We start from the raw sequence: 17,322 nt of genomic DNA, 5'->3' as shown, positions 1-17,322 counted from the left end.
GCCGCTTAGCAAGGAGCAGAAACGATGAGCTCATGCAGATTTCAGATAGAGGAGCTCCAGCATCGGAGTTGTGTTAATCCCTCCTCCCTCAGGTGCAGTTGCTCCTGGGGAGGAACGCCACGAACTACAGCTCACCACTGATGTTTGGCCGCACTCTGATTAATGCACTCATCAGTTATTTTCTTGTTTGTTTTAATGACAAGCATGTCCCTTGTGGGTATCTGGTGACTTTTTGCAAATACTGCTGATGCATCTGCTTACACCTGCCACTTTTTTCCTGCTAGTATTGTGAGAGGACTGCTGCCTTTTGACATGACTAGGCTGTCATTTACAGTGCGGGGAACCACGCAACACATTTTCCACCAGAGATACAGGAAATACATGAGCTGAGGAAATGAGCAGTGATAAGATCTCAGCTTGTTGGGATGTGTTGTGCTCTGTTGATAAGGCTATTATTCATCATTATGCCTTAGACAGCAAAAATCCACTCTCCATCTCAGGCATATGCTTTTTACGCACAGTTGGCTCACTGATTTATTTTTGCAGATGAGTTGTACTGGCTTTTATTATTAATTACTGTGGAGTTTAAAATGAATGCAGTCAATTATTTGTACTGTATGGAATTGAGGATAATTTGAGAGCATCTTAACTTTTGGCTGATCTTTTCTTTTGAGAGCTAAAATTGTTGAGCTAAAGTAGAGGACTGATGTGTGGTCTGATGTGGTCCTCTCAGAAACACGCTGAAGTTTAATATTTAATGTTAATTTGACAGCATTGAAAAGGTACTGAGAGGCAGTTAGAGCGTTTTCAATGGAGGAGAAAAATAGTTCAAATGGATCATACATTTTTATCCTATTCCTATGAAATGATATGTAGAAGATGAATTAGAGAGCAAAGAGTGATGTTATTTTACCCTTCTCTTTACAACCGTTTATGAACAACAGATCCTAAATTTGTTGAAACCTCTCAGATTGTTTCCTTATCTTTCACACTTTCAAACCTCACACAGGTTTTCAAAGGCAAATCTTATTTTTAAATAGCTTGATGAAGGTTAAGGCCAGTCGTGAAAACCATGTAATTAACATAAAACACTGACCTGAACATGAACTCTTGAGGGGCAAAAGATTGTTAGGTAGGTGTTGAAACAAGTACCACAGTGAGTCCTGTATGTCTTAGCAGGCTGTAGCTGACATGATAATTATTATTCACATTTTATTATTATACAACATGATCGATGATTGATGGTCATCATCCTGACAAATGCAGACAGTGGAGAGTTGTGGTTATGCCACATTTGGCTGCCTATACGAGATTGATGATTAAAGTGGACAAATGATTCACTGTGCTCAACTGTCCATTAATAGTGTGATGCCTATTAGAGTGTGATAACTTGCCTCTGGCACCTTTCAGAGAGGGACTTCATGGTAATATTTTTTTGTGTATCTGTGTGTGCTTTTTTAGGTGTGTGAATATGAATCAGTGCATCTGATTTCTAGGGAAGCGAAATTTGATTTAGAAACATAGCTTCTTCGTTGCATACACTCTCTGCACTGCTTCAGCGCTGCATTGCATCCATATGTGAAATATAACAATAATCATCCATCCACATTCAGTGTTACTCCTGTGTAATAAATGTACTGCATGCATCTCTTCTGATCCCGATCAGTTCTAGCAAGCAATCTCTGGACTGTTTCCAGGGCCTGGTGATGGATCTTTGTGCTATTAGTGAGACACTTTGAGCCCCATAACATAAAGCCCCTACGCTTATTCAGCACCCAGGTACCTTGCTCGTGATCAATAGCCAGCAGTCAGGACAGTGAATGGAGCACAGATTGAACCACATCTGGGATTTTGATGCTGAATAACTACCCACTCAACAGGGTTGACTCATGAATAATACACCAGCCAGCTGAGTGTCCCATCTCCTTTGGCCCCTCACAGCAATGCTTTTGCACTCAGACCCGTCCAGAGAGCAAAAGGTCAGGGAACAAATACTCTGCAACTCCAGCACCAGCATCAGGCAGTCCTGCCTGCCATGACCACGAGAGACTGGAAGGAATAATGGAACAGGCTGATTGAGATACAAGCAAAGGTTGTAAAGATATAGAGGAGACGGGTTTAAATTTCCAACTGTGATCATTTCGGGTGAGTTTGCTTATATTTTTACACACAGCATAATGCTGTAGGTTGAGACTGCACATAAAATGGCAATCAAACAAGCTTATTCTGGATTTCCTCCTTTCAGACTATAGATAGAAACAACCAGAAACAAACTGTCTGTCATGACAAATATTCACAACAGGTAGAGTACAGTGCATATAAAAAGCACTGTAGGCCAATAATTTTGACAAATTATGTTATAGACTTGTTTGTAGGTAACAGAGAAATAGAGAACAGCATTAGTTCTAACAATGTGGACCTTTTAATGTAGTAGATGATTTATATACAACGCACTTCAGTGCATTGTTTCTTCAGCCCAGTGTTATGCTCAGTATCCTAATGATGGTACAACCAACTTTCTAATGACTTTCACTGGCTTTATGTGTATTTTGGGTTTTCACATCAGTTTCATGTTGGCTCCAATTTAATTTGTCATGTTTGTAATGAAAATCTCCTTCTTGTATTCATCGGGCAGGCTGAACAGAATCACATGCACTCCTCTCCTTTGTTCATTTTTGTAATGCATTCAGTCCAAGTAGGCGTAGTTTGCTCAAGTGGATTCAAGGACATTTAAAAGGTCATGGTGGGAAAAATCAGGCATGCATCTTTAATGCAAATTCAGTTGATGGAGCTCTCATTTCACCAAATTGAGATCACCTGGTTGCACGATGGCCATGCTTAACATGCTGCAGGAGCATATTTTCAGATTTAATAATCATGATGGTAAGTCATTCCTCTTTGAGTCATTGACTAGTGAGCTGGAAGGTTAATGTGCTACACTATCAGAGGGAGTAAACCATTGATTTAGAGAGGGATGTGGGAGAACACAAAGAATGAATATTTAATTTAAATTGGTTATTTTTAGAAAATAATTTCCACTTGAATATACACAGATTCATCTTGTGAGCGATCACACAGCCTCTTGAATTCCTGTGAATTAGCAGTAGATAAAAACTACAGTGCATCAATGGCGGGAAGTAACTGAGTACTTTTACGTAAGTTCTCAGTACTCCACTATTTATTTAACTGATTTATTTATGTTACATAAAACAATATATCTACCAGTGACCCTGCCTATGAGCTCTCCCGCTAAAATTCTCACACAGTTCAATTTATTATTAAATTCAAGTTCAACAACTGTTCAAATTTAACAAAGTGGATCATAACAAAAATTGGACAAAAGCACAAAAATTGGAAGCAAAAAGGGTCGTGTAGATAAATTTAGTTTTTCTTTCCTCTCATAAATCTTAGAGGCTATTGGATTTATCTTGTGACCTATTTGCCTCAAACTGCCGGCCTTAAAACATTACTAAACAATTTTACCTCATTATAAAGTAATTAAAATCTGTCTTAACCAACAGTAACTGCTGCTTAACACAGTTTTAACTGATCATACTATATATGGATGGAAAGGGTTTGAATACATCTTTATGTCAGTATTTAAATCTTATAGTTTTTCCTAAGTGCAGATGTGAAGTTCAGTACCCCCTTGTGAGATCTCAGAGGATTGTCTGCACAGAAAGCAAGGTGCATTCAGGCGCAGTGGCTTTTCTCTTCTTCTCTCCCCTCTGCCTGCTTCACACACCGCTTACCCTGCGACATTTGGAACGGCTTTCTCACTGCTTGGCTTCTCACATCTTGGACACTGACACAAAATAAATGAAGACACAAAGAAGACACAAAGTTCAGAGTGGGAAGGGGTTGGTGGCTGAGGTGTGAAACTGTTGGGGTGTAAAATTGCTCTGGCAGCCGTGCTGTTGTTTCAGCATTTCATGGTGAGCTGCTCAGCTTTTGTCCCTACTCACCTGTTCAGTACCTTCTTCCCTGCACTTTTTTTTTTTATCACTCCTTCTGCCCATGCCATACTTCTGCTGAGCTTGGCCCTAGCTCTGTAGAAGCCATAACTTTATAAAATAAAGTAATAACCATCCAGGCTGCTTAGTATGCATAATCGTGTGGTTCTGCTTCTTAGACCAGAGACTTGCAGAGGAATAGAGTGGTTCAGTTTCGTTCTCCACTATAAATGTTCCTGGTGGGAGAGAGCAGAAGGTTCGACAAGCTAATATTCACACATTAATTTGTCCTAAGATGTCCAACTGTTCTCCGGCAGCTCACATCGCTCGCCATCAGTCACTGTGTGGCTAATTGTCTGTGCGGGGAATCAGAGCCTTACTGGTGCAAGGAGGAGCCCTGACTGGTGCTTCCTCCTGGTGGCAGCAGGAGGCTGGAGCCGGGCCGTGAAGAGAGGACAGGCGTAGCACAGAGGGCATTGCAACACATTTGGCCGTCAATGTGATGCCTGGGGTTTGTTATTAGAGGCATGGGGTGAAAATGAGTGAGCATTCTAAGCAGCAGGCAGAGCTATGTGACATCAGGCACATTGTTATTTTGGTTCATTAAGTGGTGTTGTTTCACTAATTAGTTTTCTTACTGAAGATGTAGGCCTGATAATTGGTGACATATTTATGACTGTAAAGTATCTGCCTGTTATGTGAATAAGAACCCAAATCCAGTTAATTACAAAAAGTAATGTTGATAATGTTTGAAAGGAGAAAAAACAAGAAAAACGAGGGCATAGTTGCTATATGCTCTGTTCTATTATCTAAATTTGATGATCATGTTTACTCACATTAGTTTCAAATTTTCAGCTCTTTCTTTGAACCACTTCTGAACAGATGGCTTACTGCTTTCCTCCCTTGTGTATCTGATTCTACATTCATAAAGCTAACGTTAGACTTGATTAGTTCCTCTGATGTCCATGAAGCAGTTTCTTATTATTGCCAGTGGTTGAGAGTGGGGAGACTCTTGCCTGGGAGCACACAGGACAGTGTTTGCCTCCTCTGACAGTCTGCAGAAAGTCTTTGTGCCCAGAGTGAAAGAAATAAAAGTACGAGGACAGCTTCCCTCCAATGGGCTGTCTGGTGTTGGCTTGCCCTGCGGTAAGGCAAGGTTATTCAGATGAAAGATGGTGCTGAGATTAGTGAGCCCTGCCTGAGTGCGTGGACGTCCAGCATACCGCACTGTGTGATTTATAGGAGTCGTGATATCAGCGGTCGCCACATGAATAAACCATGTAGCCAGAATTAAGCTCCTGTTAAGCGACGCAGAGCATTTTCCCAGGTGCCTCAACCTGCAAGTGAAAATCACTTGGAGGGAAAGTTTAGTTGTTGCTGTTGTGTTATAGCAGTTTCATGAGACCGCTCGTTGACGGTCCAGCACAGCAGCTGAAGAACTAGTGCTTTTAAATGGTCTCTGAAGATTTTCATAATCATTGATAATTCTCGTGGCTTTATCAGTGCTGTCAGCTGTAGGTTGGATAGTTTTTATATTAGTAGTTGGAAGACTGACATAAAGCACTATGACTATGATTGGGTTTATTATTCATGTTTTTGGTTCCCCATTAGCTGTCACTAATGCATCAGCTATTCATCCTAAGGTCTGTTGGCAAAGGTAACAAGCTCATGATTATGTAAATGGTATCAATTAAAATCTAACTGCACAAACCTTCATACATATACACATCTATGTAAACAAATACATTAATAGTAAGTAACAGTAAAATCACAGTGTAATTATAATAACACTGGCATGTTTACGTCAATCCTAATTAACGTGGGGGACAAGTAAAATAAAACGATGAAAGGGAAACTAATGATTATTGTTGATTATCATTCATTGTTTTCATTTTTTTGTGTTACATGTATGATATTAAAAATATCCATTTTACTAAAGCTGAACAAAAGGTTTTGAAATTACTTGATTTGTCCTTTCAACAGACTAAAACCCAACAAGTATTCAGTTTACAATGATATAACAATAGAACAGAAGAAAATATCTACAGCTGTGATATTAATTATTATTATATACACATGTTTATAAGTGTCTGAAGTAGTAAATGACTGAGATTACAAGTTACCACTTGATTCATTTTTTATGATATATATAATATAATAATATAATACAATAAACAGCTGTGATTGAGAACATCAGTACTATCTGTAGGCAAATGGACGCATATACAGTATGTACTTTGTTCACATTAATAATTTAAATATTTATATATCTTATATCTTCACTTCTAGCTGTAAAAATCAATGCAGAGTGCGTCATGTTCTCCTGATGTCCGTAACCATAACTCAGCAATGTTGTAGTCGTGCAGATTGAGAGATTTTGAAGGTAATTCTTAGCTGGATAATGTCAAGCAGGGATTACTAATCATTGAAGTGTAATAAAAAGTTAAGTACCCAGGAGTGCATTTTAACTGAGATCAGGTGTAAGACATTGCTGCCTTGGCTGCACTTTGTGCTGTCAGCATTGCTGAAATTCCCATAAATGCAGCGACAAATACGCTCTTGGGCTTCATGACTTCAATATGCTTGATGCCAACACATGTGCTTGGTCCCTTTAAAGTGATATGTGTTATGATATGTGATATGTATGAAATAGAAAAATATAAAAAAAAACATTTAATGTTTAAAAGCAATTTTCACCATGGACAGTGAGAAAAGATTCACATCCTTTTTATAGAAAATGTAAAAATATGTAACGAATACTACTACAACAATAAGTAAGTGCAAATATATATATATATATATATATATATATATATATATATATATATATATATATATATATATATATATATACTATATATAGACTACTACTAATTAGTAATTAAAAGGAACGTGAGATTTTAATAGAGTAGCTGGTTAAGGTGACCCTCATTTTAATTAAAAAATGCTTGGGCAGTTTTATCTACAACAATGCAGAATATTTGATAAGCTGATTATATGACTTTTGTTGTTGTGATATGTTCCATCATATTTTGTGAAGTAGCTAGTGACTCAAGCTGTCACTTAAATGTAGTGGAGAAACAATTACACTATTTCACCCTGAAATATAGTGATAAGCAGAAAATATAACTACTCAACTATTGTATTTGATTGTGATATATGTTCTTTTTTTGCAACAGTTTAAATGTAAGTTTTTAAATGTGAATTTTGAAGTCAGTAGCATCAATTCAGGACTTTGCTTCTCTGTTGCTCTGAGTGTCAGAAAACCAGCATGTCCCACAACATGTCATTGGCCTCTCCTTCTGGCCTCCAACACATCAGACACTCAGGTATGGGGCTGAAGCCAGGGGTAGCATCCATATGATTCCCCACACCATGGCCTCTCTAATGAGGCCTGACTCTTAATGACTTATCGCCACCAGCAGCAGACAGGGATGACCAACAGTGGGGCTTATGTCATCGGCATTGTGTGCTGCATGCTTACACCTGTAACCTTTAGATTCCTCTAAAATAATTTGCTCCTGGAATCCTTCAGTAATAATTACAAAACAGTTTGAGTAGCCGGAATAATTTTTAGAAAAAAATGTATTTAAGCCTTCAGCTTGAATTTAGAAGCGGCATGATAGGCCGATGCAACATGCATAGACATGTTACACACAGGAGCCCACAGCTGATCGGGGATTGTGGATGTAAATTAACACAAGCGAGACAAAACTGAGCATTGTAAAAAATGATAATGTAGAGCAAAGATGAGCCTGAGAGGTAGCTACGATCTATAGAGGGGAGATGAGCTTCTGACTTATGCCAGTCAGTCAAGCTTGTTGAGCATCATTCACGGAAGAGTGCAGGAGTTGGTCAGCCGGTGGATAGGGTGATTAATTGCATTGCACTTTACTTAGTCACACACTGAAGCCACATGGCTTTAATCACACAGATGTCTCTGCTGACAGGGTGTACAGGGACATAGGTGGCTCTGTGTCATTAGTGTTTCTGCAGGTCGGGGTCTGATAATAACTATAGTCTGTCCAGATTCACGAGTCCTTGTCAACTCAAAACATGTTGCAAATTCAGCAGTTTGTTGGAGAGATCAGATGCAGCAGCACAGTGATTGAAAGGCTTTCATAGTCCCAGTATTTAAAGTGGTGAAGAATGGCAGAGAAGTTCATTTAGGGTGAATAAAGTATCTGGAGAACATTGTGATAACATAAACTGTGTTTATGGACAAGGGCAGAGGCACGGTGGAGACATACAGGAAAGCCCCAGCTCCTGAGCTTCCTATTGCCCTTTCTGTCCCATACGCCGTTTTTGTTCATGTCTGCAGAATCGTGATTAAATAAAAGTTATTAGATTTGGTGGACTGTTGTTAAATCAATACCGTTTTCTCTTTTTCTAAAGTCCATGTTAAAATACACACTAAAGGAAATAGCAGGGATCTGTTCAGGCAGGACAAAATATCAAGAAGTTTCTTGTCCTTGACATTCAGATTGTTTAAGTCACCAAGCTGTTACTGGCACATGCTGCTCTGCACACAAATATCTCAGTGGAGGTAGATTGAGACCAGATGTAACAGGGAATGATTTGGCATTGGATCCCTGTGTGATGGCACAATAGTGGCAGAATATTTGATTTCAGATCAGAATTCATTAGTGTCCACTTTTGATAAATCTACAATAAATGTGCGCTGCCTGAATACTCATGGATTCTGATGGGTCAAGAAATAAATGCAGCCTTTAAAATAATTTCCATTCACAACAAAGAAAATAAAAACACAGTGAGTCATAGCAAAACAGGCAAAATGGGACTGAAATTTTGTTTCAGTTGAGAAACATCAAAATACAAAAACTAACATTTGCTGTAGCTCATTTTGAGTAAATGGGTTTCAGTTAATTCAAACAAGCATTACCCTTTTACCCAATCTGCTGAATATAATCCAGTAATCCAAATGTTAATTATTCTCTCGATAAATTTGAGCTCATTGTTGTGAAAGTAGTAACACACTATAGCATATTATTCTGTGTAGACTATTTAATTCTGTTCTGATTAACAAACAGATCTCTAAATATATTAGTCCACTATAATTAGCATAATTGTACATATAATATTTCTTCAGATGTCTGTGTCCGTGTCCATCTAGCAAGTTTACGTAGAAAAGAAGCATGTTGAATTATTTATTTAGCCAAAAGCAGCCATATTATTTTGTTGTGCTTGTGTTTACGTCTTAATTCAGGGGTCAAAGAGAATGAAGGGCAAAAAAAAAAATAAATGTCGAACCCGGCCTCAGACCTTCTGGAGAAATCATTAAGAGCAACATAGTGAGCGAGATGGTAAACACATCACTGTTCCCGCAGGCATGATCACTGCAGCAGCCTTTGTGTAGGCTTTGTTAATTAGTACAAATGATGTGATCTTGTTACACCGTGGACAAGCCACTTACAGTGTTTGAAGTGTTAACAGAGTTCATTGTATCAACACCTCTTGAGTTAATGTAAGCTTTTATTCCCTGAGTTAACTTAGTGTGTCTGTGGATACCAGGTAGGAGGGACACAGGAAAATGGAATGAAAACTGTGTGGTTGTATGTGGAGGCTGCTCAAACTAAATTGCCCTTTCAAGAGCAGCTTTGGTGAACTACACCCCTGTTGAGATTCTTGATCCCATAAGAAATTTATGAAGTTGTGTGTGCGCATGCGTGAGAGAGCAAGCAAGGAAGCATGTGTCTTCTGTGTGTCATCATAAGCTCATTATTTTTCTTCTCTCCCACAGATCTGTGACCTGTCATCACCTCTCCCAGTGAGTTTGTCTGAGCTCTTCTGTCACTTTGTGCTTCCAGAGCCCCCTGAGCATCCACAAAAAACACCCAGGGATCACAGGCTGTAAGATTAGGTGAGCTTAAGGCCACGTGCCTCTGGCTATTAGATCTGTCAGTGTCTCTTTCTCCAAGGGCTCCATAGTACTTACTTTGCTTGCAGCCATCACTCTGACAACTACTAAAAGCCACTGATTCAGTTAATCTTGCCACATATTCATGATAATCCTAATTTTATCACCTCTCTGCCTCTTGCCGCAGGTTTGCGACCGAGCACTTGTGAGATTTGAAAAATATGACATGACAAGTTATGAAGTATTCCACTTGTTCAGAGCCATTCAGAGAAATGGCTGAGGGCGGTGGTCTAATCATAGGAGCAATAAAAGCTTTCCAGTCAATCAAGAAAGGTCCCTGCAGTATGTAATAGGACTGTTTCAGAGTGGGGCCTTAATATGAAAGCAGCTCTAGCCTGTAACACGTGTGTATTTTCATTAATCATCCTGTAAAGGAAATGAACGTAGCTTTAACCTCTCTCTGTTCAGACAACTGCTACTTAGAGAAAGTGGAAGTCTAATTGATTTTCTTTCACTTGTGAGTGAACTACATGTGGCTATCATTGCAGAAGATTAGCTGAACATGTGAATGTCTATATTATAGGATAAAGTCACTCAGAAATATTGAACACATCCCGTGTAGCACACTGAAGCACGTGCAAAGCACCGCCTATACCTGTACACACATTGGGTGTGTGTCGCTGAACCACACAAAGATGCATAGACACATGGAGTGTATTTATTGTCACGCGTTTGTTGATTTTAATAAAACAGTGTTTGAGTTTAGGGTTCTCAAAAGACCATGTCATGTTCAGTGTCCTGAGACACATCATCATGAATAAGATAGAGCTCTGCTGCTGCTTGTCACTCAGGCATTAACCTACAGTATGAGATGTATTGTGCGTCAGTCATACATGTTTCATCTATATAGCCTTTATGCTCTGTAGAGATTTGCTAAGGTAAGACCTGTGCACATGGAGAATTCATCACTGTCATGTCTGATGTCGATCATGTGCGCTCTTGCTCTGCCTGTATGTCTAATGAAATAACCTGCTGGTCTGAACAAATCAGCATCTCTGTCACTGTCACATGAAGGTTTTATCTCTGCAGCCGCTTACCGAGCAGAGCACATGTGGTTTTTGAAGGTCTTTCTGAAGGAGACAAAGGAGCAAATGTTAAACAAGTATAAGAATGTCTTTTACTCATCAGTTTAAAAAGTACTTGAACAGAATACATTTTCAGAAAAACACTTATTTGCTTTGTTGTTGACAATAGATGAGACATTCATACTGAGCAAATTAAACCTACCAGCTTCTTTTAAATATGTGTTCAGACCTAAAGTGAATCAAATTTCCACCTTGTGTCATTTGTGCAGATTGGACTGCAGGTAATGTACACGATGGACGTGTGTGAGAGGGTATGTCTCTGGGCGTTTGCAAATAGCTTAACCTCTGGCCCATCTCTGAACTTATGAACTCGAACTTCCTCTTATTTTCCTCCAGTCTTTACCCCTTTCCTCTTTTCCCTTTTACATTTATTAAGCAAATGTATTAATCTGCGGAATAAGAGCTGTTTTGTTGCTCAAGTTAAAACATTTTTACCCTATGTGGTCCCAGCTTTTCCTCAGTTTGTGCTCTCCTGGGGAATTTATACCCACTTGCAGCTGTTTAATATGTATGCAGTTAATAACTGACTTTTAGAGATGCTGGGAGGTGGATTTTGTTACCTTAGAGCTATTTTAGCTACTTCCCCATGTTTCCACTGCTAAGCCAACAGAAGCTAAGTGGCTCATATTTACTGAACAGGCACGATCGCAGTATTTTCTCTTGTCAGAACAGCAAATGAGAGTATTTCTCTTCAGATGTTAAACTACTATAGGTGCACTACTTCTACGGACAAAAAATATATAAGTTGTTATAGAAAGGCCAAGATGAGCTGATTCACCTGTCTGTGCAATAATTTATCTTTCTTACCTGCTCCACCCTCTCAACGTGAAGGATGGGGTTATCTGATCTCCTGCTGACCCTGCTGTTTGTCCTGGGCTTCACCAGCGGTGCATGGAGCCTGAATCCAGATGACCCCAATGTGTGCAGCCACTGGGAGAGGTGAGCATGTATTTTCCACAGGGCATCGGATTTAAGATTTGAAACAATAAACAATTCAGTACAACACCAGCTGCTAGGACTGAAGGTGTCAGTCCTGGAACTTTTTCGACCTGCTACAAGCACTCTTAACCAAAGATTCAGATCTATTCCCAGAGTCCATACAGCAGTATCGATCTCACACAGCTCAGTTGCCAGGCTCTGAGAGATGGGAGGAGTTGTAGCTTCAAATGAAATACGCAGGCAAATTGATCAGTGTACTCTCATCCCAATCAATCACGGCAGCAATAGATCCTGAATAATTATTAGTTGTGCTGGGCAATGTCACTTATGAGAAATAAGAAGGAATAATTTCTGTCCTCAATGCAAAGGGGAGGAAAGAAAGCTGTGAAGATATATGATCTGGATTATTGCCTGACCAAGGTGAGGGTACTTAGGGATCTTGGTTCCTCCTTGTTGGCAACAAAATGAATTCCCTAAGTGGCCTGTGTTCATGGCTTTGAGGTCCTCCAATATCCTCAGACTGCCTCTGGCTCCATATATCACCAACATGAATCACCTAAAAGCTCCTTTCAAGTCCTTTCTTTGCATATCAAAGTTATTGTATTACTTTTATTTGGACTGTATCCATTGACAAGATCTGTGTGCTGTTATTGTTTTTTTTCCTCAAACATCCCCAAGGAGTGTGAAAATCTATACTTCTCACTACATTCACCATGATTGCAACAGTTTCTTGCATTGGTGTGTTCAGATTCATGCTTAATTGAAAGTACATGTAAAATTGTGCAGATGCACCACTACAAGTATGTTGGCTGTATTCAAAATTATACTTAATTAAAAATATTAAAGTAGTATGAGCAAATGTACTCGAAGTGTCAAAGTAAATATACCTCTTTTACAGAACAGGTATAATGAGAATTGCATTATATTTTATATTTTTCTATTTTTTAAACCGCTGCATAAATAGAATTTCACTCTTCCACCTGGTTGAGGTATAGCTAATTGTATTTGTCTTTATATAATGTTTGGTAGTTTAGTCCAGTGGTTCTGAACCTGCTGGTTGTGAGATAATTGACTGGAGATGAAACAAGAAAAGTTCTGTGACAAAGAAAATTTATTCATATTTTGAACTTTTGTTTTTGTGAAATGTTGGATAATTTTACTGCTTTCAAAAAGATATTGAAATGAAATCACCTGTTTTGGTTGAATGGCTGACGACAGGTTGAAAATCCCTGGTTTTAATTGTATTTTATTTTCAGTCCAGTTCAGTACTTTCCTTTTCTGTCTTTTAGCTATGCTGTGACTGTGCAGGAATCCTATGCTCACCCATTTGACCAGATCTACTACACCAGATGCACAGACATCCTCAACTGGTTTAAATGCACAAGGCACAGGTAAGTTAAGAAGAATCCCCTTATTTGTCCTCATATTTGTTTCCTCGATGACCTTTACTGTCCCCCAGAATCAGAGCCAAGTCTCTGAAGGCCACAGTAAATGTCCTTGTTTAATGTGGCTGTCAGTGGAGTAGCGAGAGCCAGGATCTGACTGTAATCATCTTATAGTAAACGTTTTAATTAATCCATTAAAGTTTATAGTGGGCATTCAACTAAATAAGTAGAGGGTCACCTCCCAGATATGTATATATAGCAGGTGTTTTATACCTATTGCTGTGCTGTATTTTATAAACTTGCCAATAGCGACAAAATATCATGACACAAATGACTTTTGCTTTCTGTATGTTTCCCTGCCCTTCGGAAAGACTCGGTCTTTTCATCACGTAGCTTTCTCTGTATGCCTGTTTCTTCAGGATCAGCTATAAGACGGCTTACCGGCGGGGAGTGAGGACCATGTATAGGCGCCGCTCACAGTGTTGCCCTGGTTACTTTGAGAGCGGAGACTTGTGTGTTCGTGAGTATTCTTTTTTAAATGCTTTGTCCTCGCTGATGACATTTCAGGCTGTGTCTGCAAGACATTTGGAGAAAAGGAGTAAATATTAGGATTGATCGTTATTGTGGGTGGCTCTCAGGTACAACTACAACTCCCTGCCAGGATGCCACCACCCCCCTACCTCCATTATGTTCCTCCATATCATGAACTCCCAATAACAGTCCACCACTACCTGCTCTTTTCTTTTAAGAATCAACTCTGTTTAAGAAGGCCGAGCATGATTTAACGTGGAGGAACAGTACTCTATGCTGTAGCCAGCTCCGTGCTTTACTCTTCCAGCAAGAGTCATTTAATTGAAGTTGTATAACAATGAGAAAAATTAACGAGCCAAGAGGGTGCTGGTTACAGACTGAGTAGGAATAGTACCTACAATAAAACCACACTGAAATTCAGTAACTTGCAATAAAAAGAGCATGAGATGTGCAAAAGTGGACTGTTACAATATGCTCACAATCCTTCACTGTCATTTCCACAGCTTCATTAACGGTCATTGATTTCTATTTTTACTCACACAGATCAAACTGAATATTTTTGCATGTTGGCCAAATAAAGACAGAACATATAACTTCTGAGAGATATTACTGCCTTATCTAATGTTTTATTCCCTTTAAAAAAGATTACTATCACACTTTAATGTTTTTCTAGATCCTTCATAACGTGGAGGAGTTACAGATAAAGTGACAGCAGCTATATGAGTCTGCTCTTTGACCACAAATGAGCTTGTCTTTGTCCAGGCTTCATGGAAAGCCAGCAGGCGAAGAATAAGAGCTGGTGTCATTATCTGGTGGTCTTGAGGAAAGGAGACACAGAATTGATCAATAACCCTATTCATTAGCGATTTGGTTTTATGTGTTCATTAATAGTCTTCTCAGGGTGTTAACCAGGTGAATCTATGAACGTGTTCTCATATACGGCTTCCTCCTTCAATGAACATTAGGCTTTATTTTGATATTATGTCATGCTGAGAGCGAAAACACCCCCTCCGCCCCTCTTTTTTTAAAGCCCTCCTCAGGTGAAGTGTGGAGTGAGTTGATAGGGGCCGAGGGGGCAGTTTTTGCTTTCTGCTGCCTTTGCTAACTGTTCCACCCCTTTTAATCCTTGCACTCTCACTACCAGGATTAAGAGATTTGTACTCCCCAAGCTGTTTTGCATGCAGCGACAAAAGGGGGCATTATAGAGTAAATCGACCCAATATTAACTCAAGTCGTCTATTTCAGGACTCTTTGTTGTTTGCTGAATGTAAAATACCCCTCCCCTTGCGTATTGTTAGTTTACTGTAGCCTTCTCCATGAAATCTATATCATTAAAAGTCAGAAATGTTTGAAGAGTGTGTTTTTTGTTTATGCGGTGCCACAATAACGCACACATTAGTACTAAAGAGAAGCGACTAAATGAATCTGTGGATGGGAAGACCTTGTATGAACCAAAATTATCATACAGACACACAAGAAAAAAAATACTTGTGACACTAAACCAGCAACATTATCTTTTGGGATGTTTTCCTTTGTTTTTCACTTTAGATTCTTCTATCATTGGATATTATTGTCTAATTTTCTCACAGCTCTACATGATAAGTTGAACTTTGATCTGTTTCTCTTTAATTAGTACTTGAAGTTTATGACTAGAGGTCTTTATTAATTCTGTGACCTTTGATCTGTCGTAAGTCATTACCTTAATCTATAACTAGACTGTGTAGAGGATGTGAGGAACTCATTTCCCTCCTAATAAGCATGATTATTACAGTTGTGCACGAGGAAGTGAGAAGAGCTTGCTAATGACAACAGCTTGTAATATCTTCAGAGGCTGACAGCCTCTGCAGGGCTATGAGTCGCTCTGTCTGCAGAGCATTTAGGCCAGATGACTCCTGCATGACTCTTGCCTGTCCAGTGCTGCAATATAATTCCAAAAATGACTTTGGCGGCAGAATTAGTTAGGTTTTGATAAAGTTTCAGGCAGCAATACGCTAGCACTTTTCACATTTGGGTTTTGATGATCAGGAAGATGATGAGATTTTTTCCAGAAAGGGATTCTGTGCCTTTGATTTCTTTTTCATTTGGGCTTTGTTGCGTTTTTTTTCATGCTTCAAAGACACAGTTTTAAAATAAATCATCTCTGTGCTAGATAGAGGCATGTGGAAGAAACTTTCGGAGGGAGCTGTTTGATATGTTCTGTAGGCATCTCTCTTAGATTGATTTAACCAGCAGCTACATCGTAATGTTCCACCTAATTCACTTCCCTTTCAAAACCAATGTACTACAAAACACTACTACTACTACAAAAATCACATACAAACAGAATTATGCTGGTAGGTCTTTTCTCCCAGACTGCAGCAAATGTCTCTAAAAACATTGAGACTTACACATTTAGAGTGGAGACTGTAAGGATCTATTTTATCAGACATTTTAAAAGATTGTAGTTTGACTAGGCAAGAATATTAAATTTATTAACTCTGCATGACAATCACCAATTAGCTCCATTGTTCCCTGTTCTGATAACACCTCTGCATAATGAGTTAGATTAACCTTTTATCTAGATGAAAGACTCAATTTTCCAACAGATTCCTTAGACATGAGTTAAGCAGAGTGATTCATGAATTTCAATTAAAATGAAAGACCTACCTCCTACTTTATTATGCCATCCCTTCAGTACACCGGTTCAGATCTCAGGAGAAGGGTGCGCTTTATCCTTTCTCCCATATTCAAAACTTCATTTCCATATTTCTTTTTTTTCCCTGAAGGATGTGGCACATTTGCATTTCCCTGTTCTCACTGATCAGAATTTGCTGATTGAAACTAAACGAAATCAACTCATCATGGTGACATTGAATTTGTCTCCTCTTCTCTTTGAATACTTTGCATACTGTGGACTCATTGATTACAGGTAGTCGATCTCACACCTTCGTCAGCACAAATGTTGGAGCTCTTCCCCCTTTTCTTTTTGCTGGCTGACTGTAATTAGACAGTTTTCTGCCAAAGTAACGATGCTCAGAAATCTGCCCTGAATTATCTTTCAATCTATGTCTTACCATTTTTGCCGTGGGAGCATTTCTGCAATTAGGTGTTTGGGATTCACTCGCCTTTCTCGTCTCCCACTGCATCTCTTCTAGTGGTGGTGGATCCTAATCGATGCCTGATTGAGGGATAATCTATAATAGCACTGTTCAGGTCTGCGGGTAGTGCCTGCTGACCTCTCTGCCTGCAGGATGAGCGCAATAGTGTTGCACACAGAGCTGCAGTATTGCCCCAGGGCTCGTGTTGTTTAAAAAAAAACAAAACATAGATGCTGTCCTCCTGTCTTAATTCATTTCTGGTCGTAAAACAACAAAACCAAAGAACAAAAGAAGAATTATTTGACTGAAGTGTTAAAGGAATGGACTGTATGTTCTTCTGCCCTTGGATTGTGTATCATACCTCCACAGGCCATGTTAGTGGACTGCTGATTCCCATCAGGCAGGATTCCTCTC

The 17,322-nt window shown here is 39.2% G+C and overlaps 1 protein-coding gene across 1 annotated transcript in view; it reads left to right on the top strand.

Moving 5' to 3' along the window:
• Positions 1-11,808: 11,808 nt before the first annotated feature.
• The window catches only part of megf11 (multiple EGF-like-domains 11), a 48,309-nt gene continuing 42,795 nt past the window's right edge, over positions 11,809-17,322 (top strand). The window contains exons 1-3 of the mRNA XM_026366021.1: positions 11,809-11,915; positions 13,205-13,306; positions 13,720-13,820. Coding sequence (XP_026221806.1) covers positions 11,809-11,915; positions 13,205-13,306; positions 13,720-13,820 — 310 coding nt within the window. The remainder of the gene's footprint in view (positions 11,916-13,204; positions 13,307-13,719; positions 13,821-17,322) is intronic.

This window comes from Anabas testudineus, chromosome 6 (assembly GCF_900324465.2).
Source record: "Anabas testudineus chromosome 6, fAnaTes1.2, whole genome shotgun sequence".
In the NCBI taxonomy this organism is placed as follows: Eukaryota; Metazoa; Chordata; class Actinopteri; order Anabantiformes; family Anabantidae; genus Anabas; species Anabas testudineus.
The sequence above is the reverse complement of the archived record's forward strand: the minus strand, read 5'-3'. Positions and strand labels throughout refer to the sequence as shown.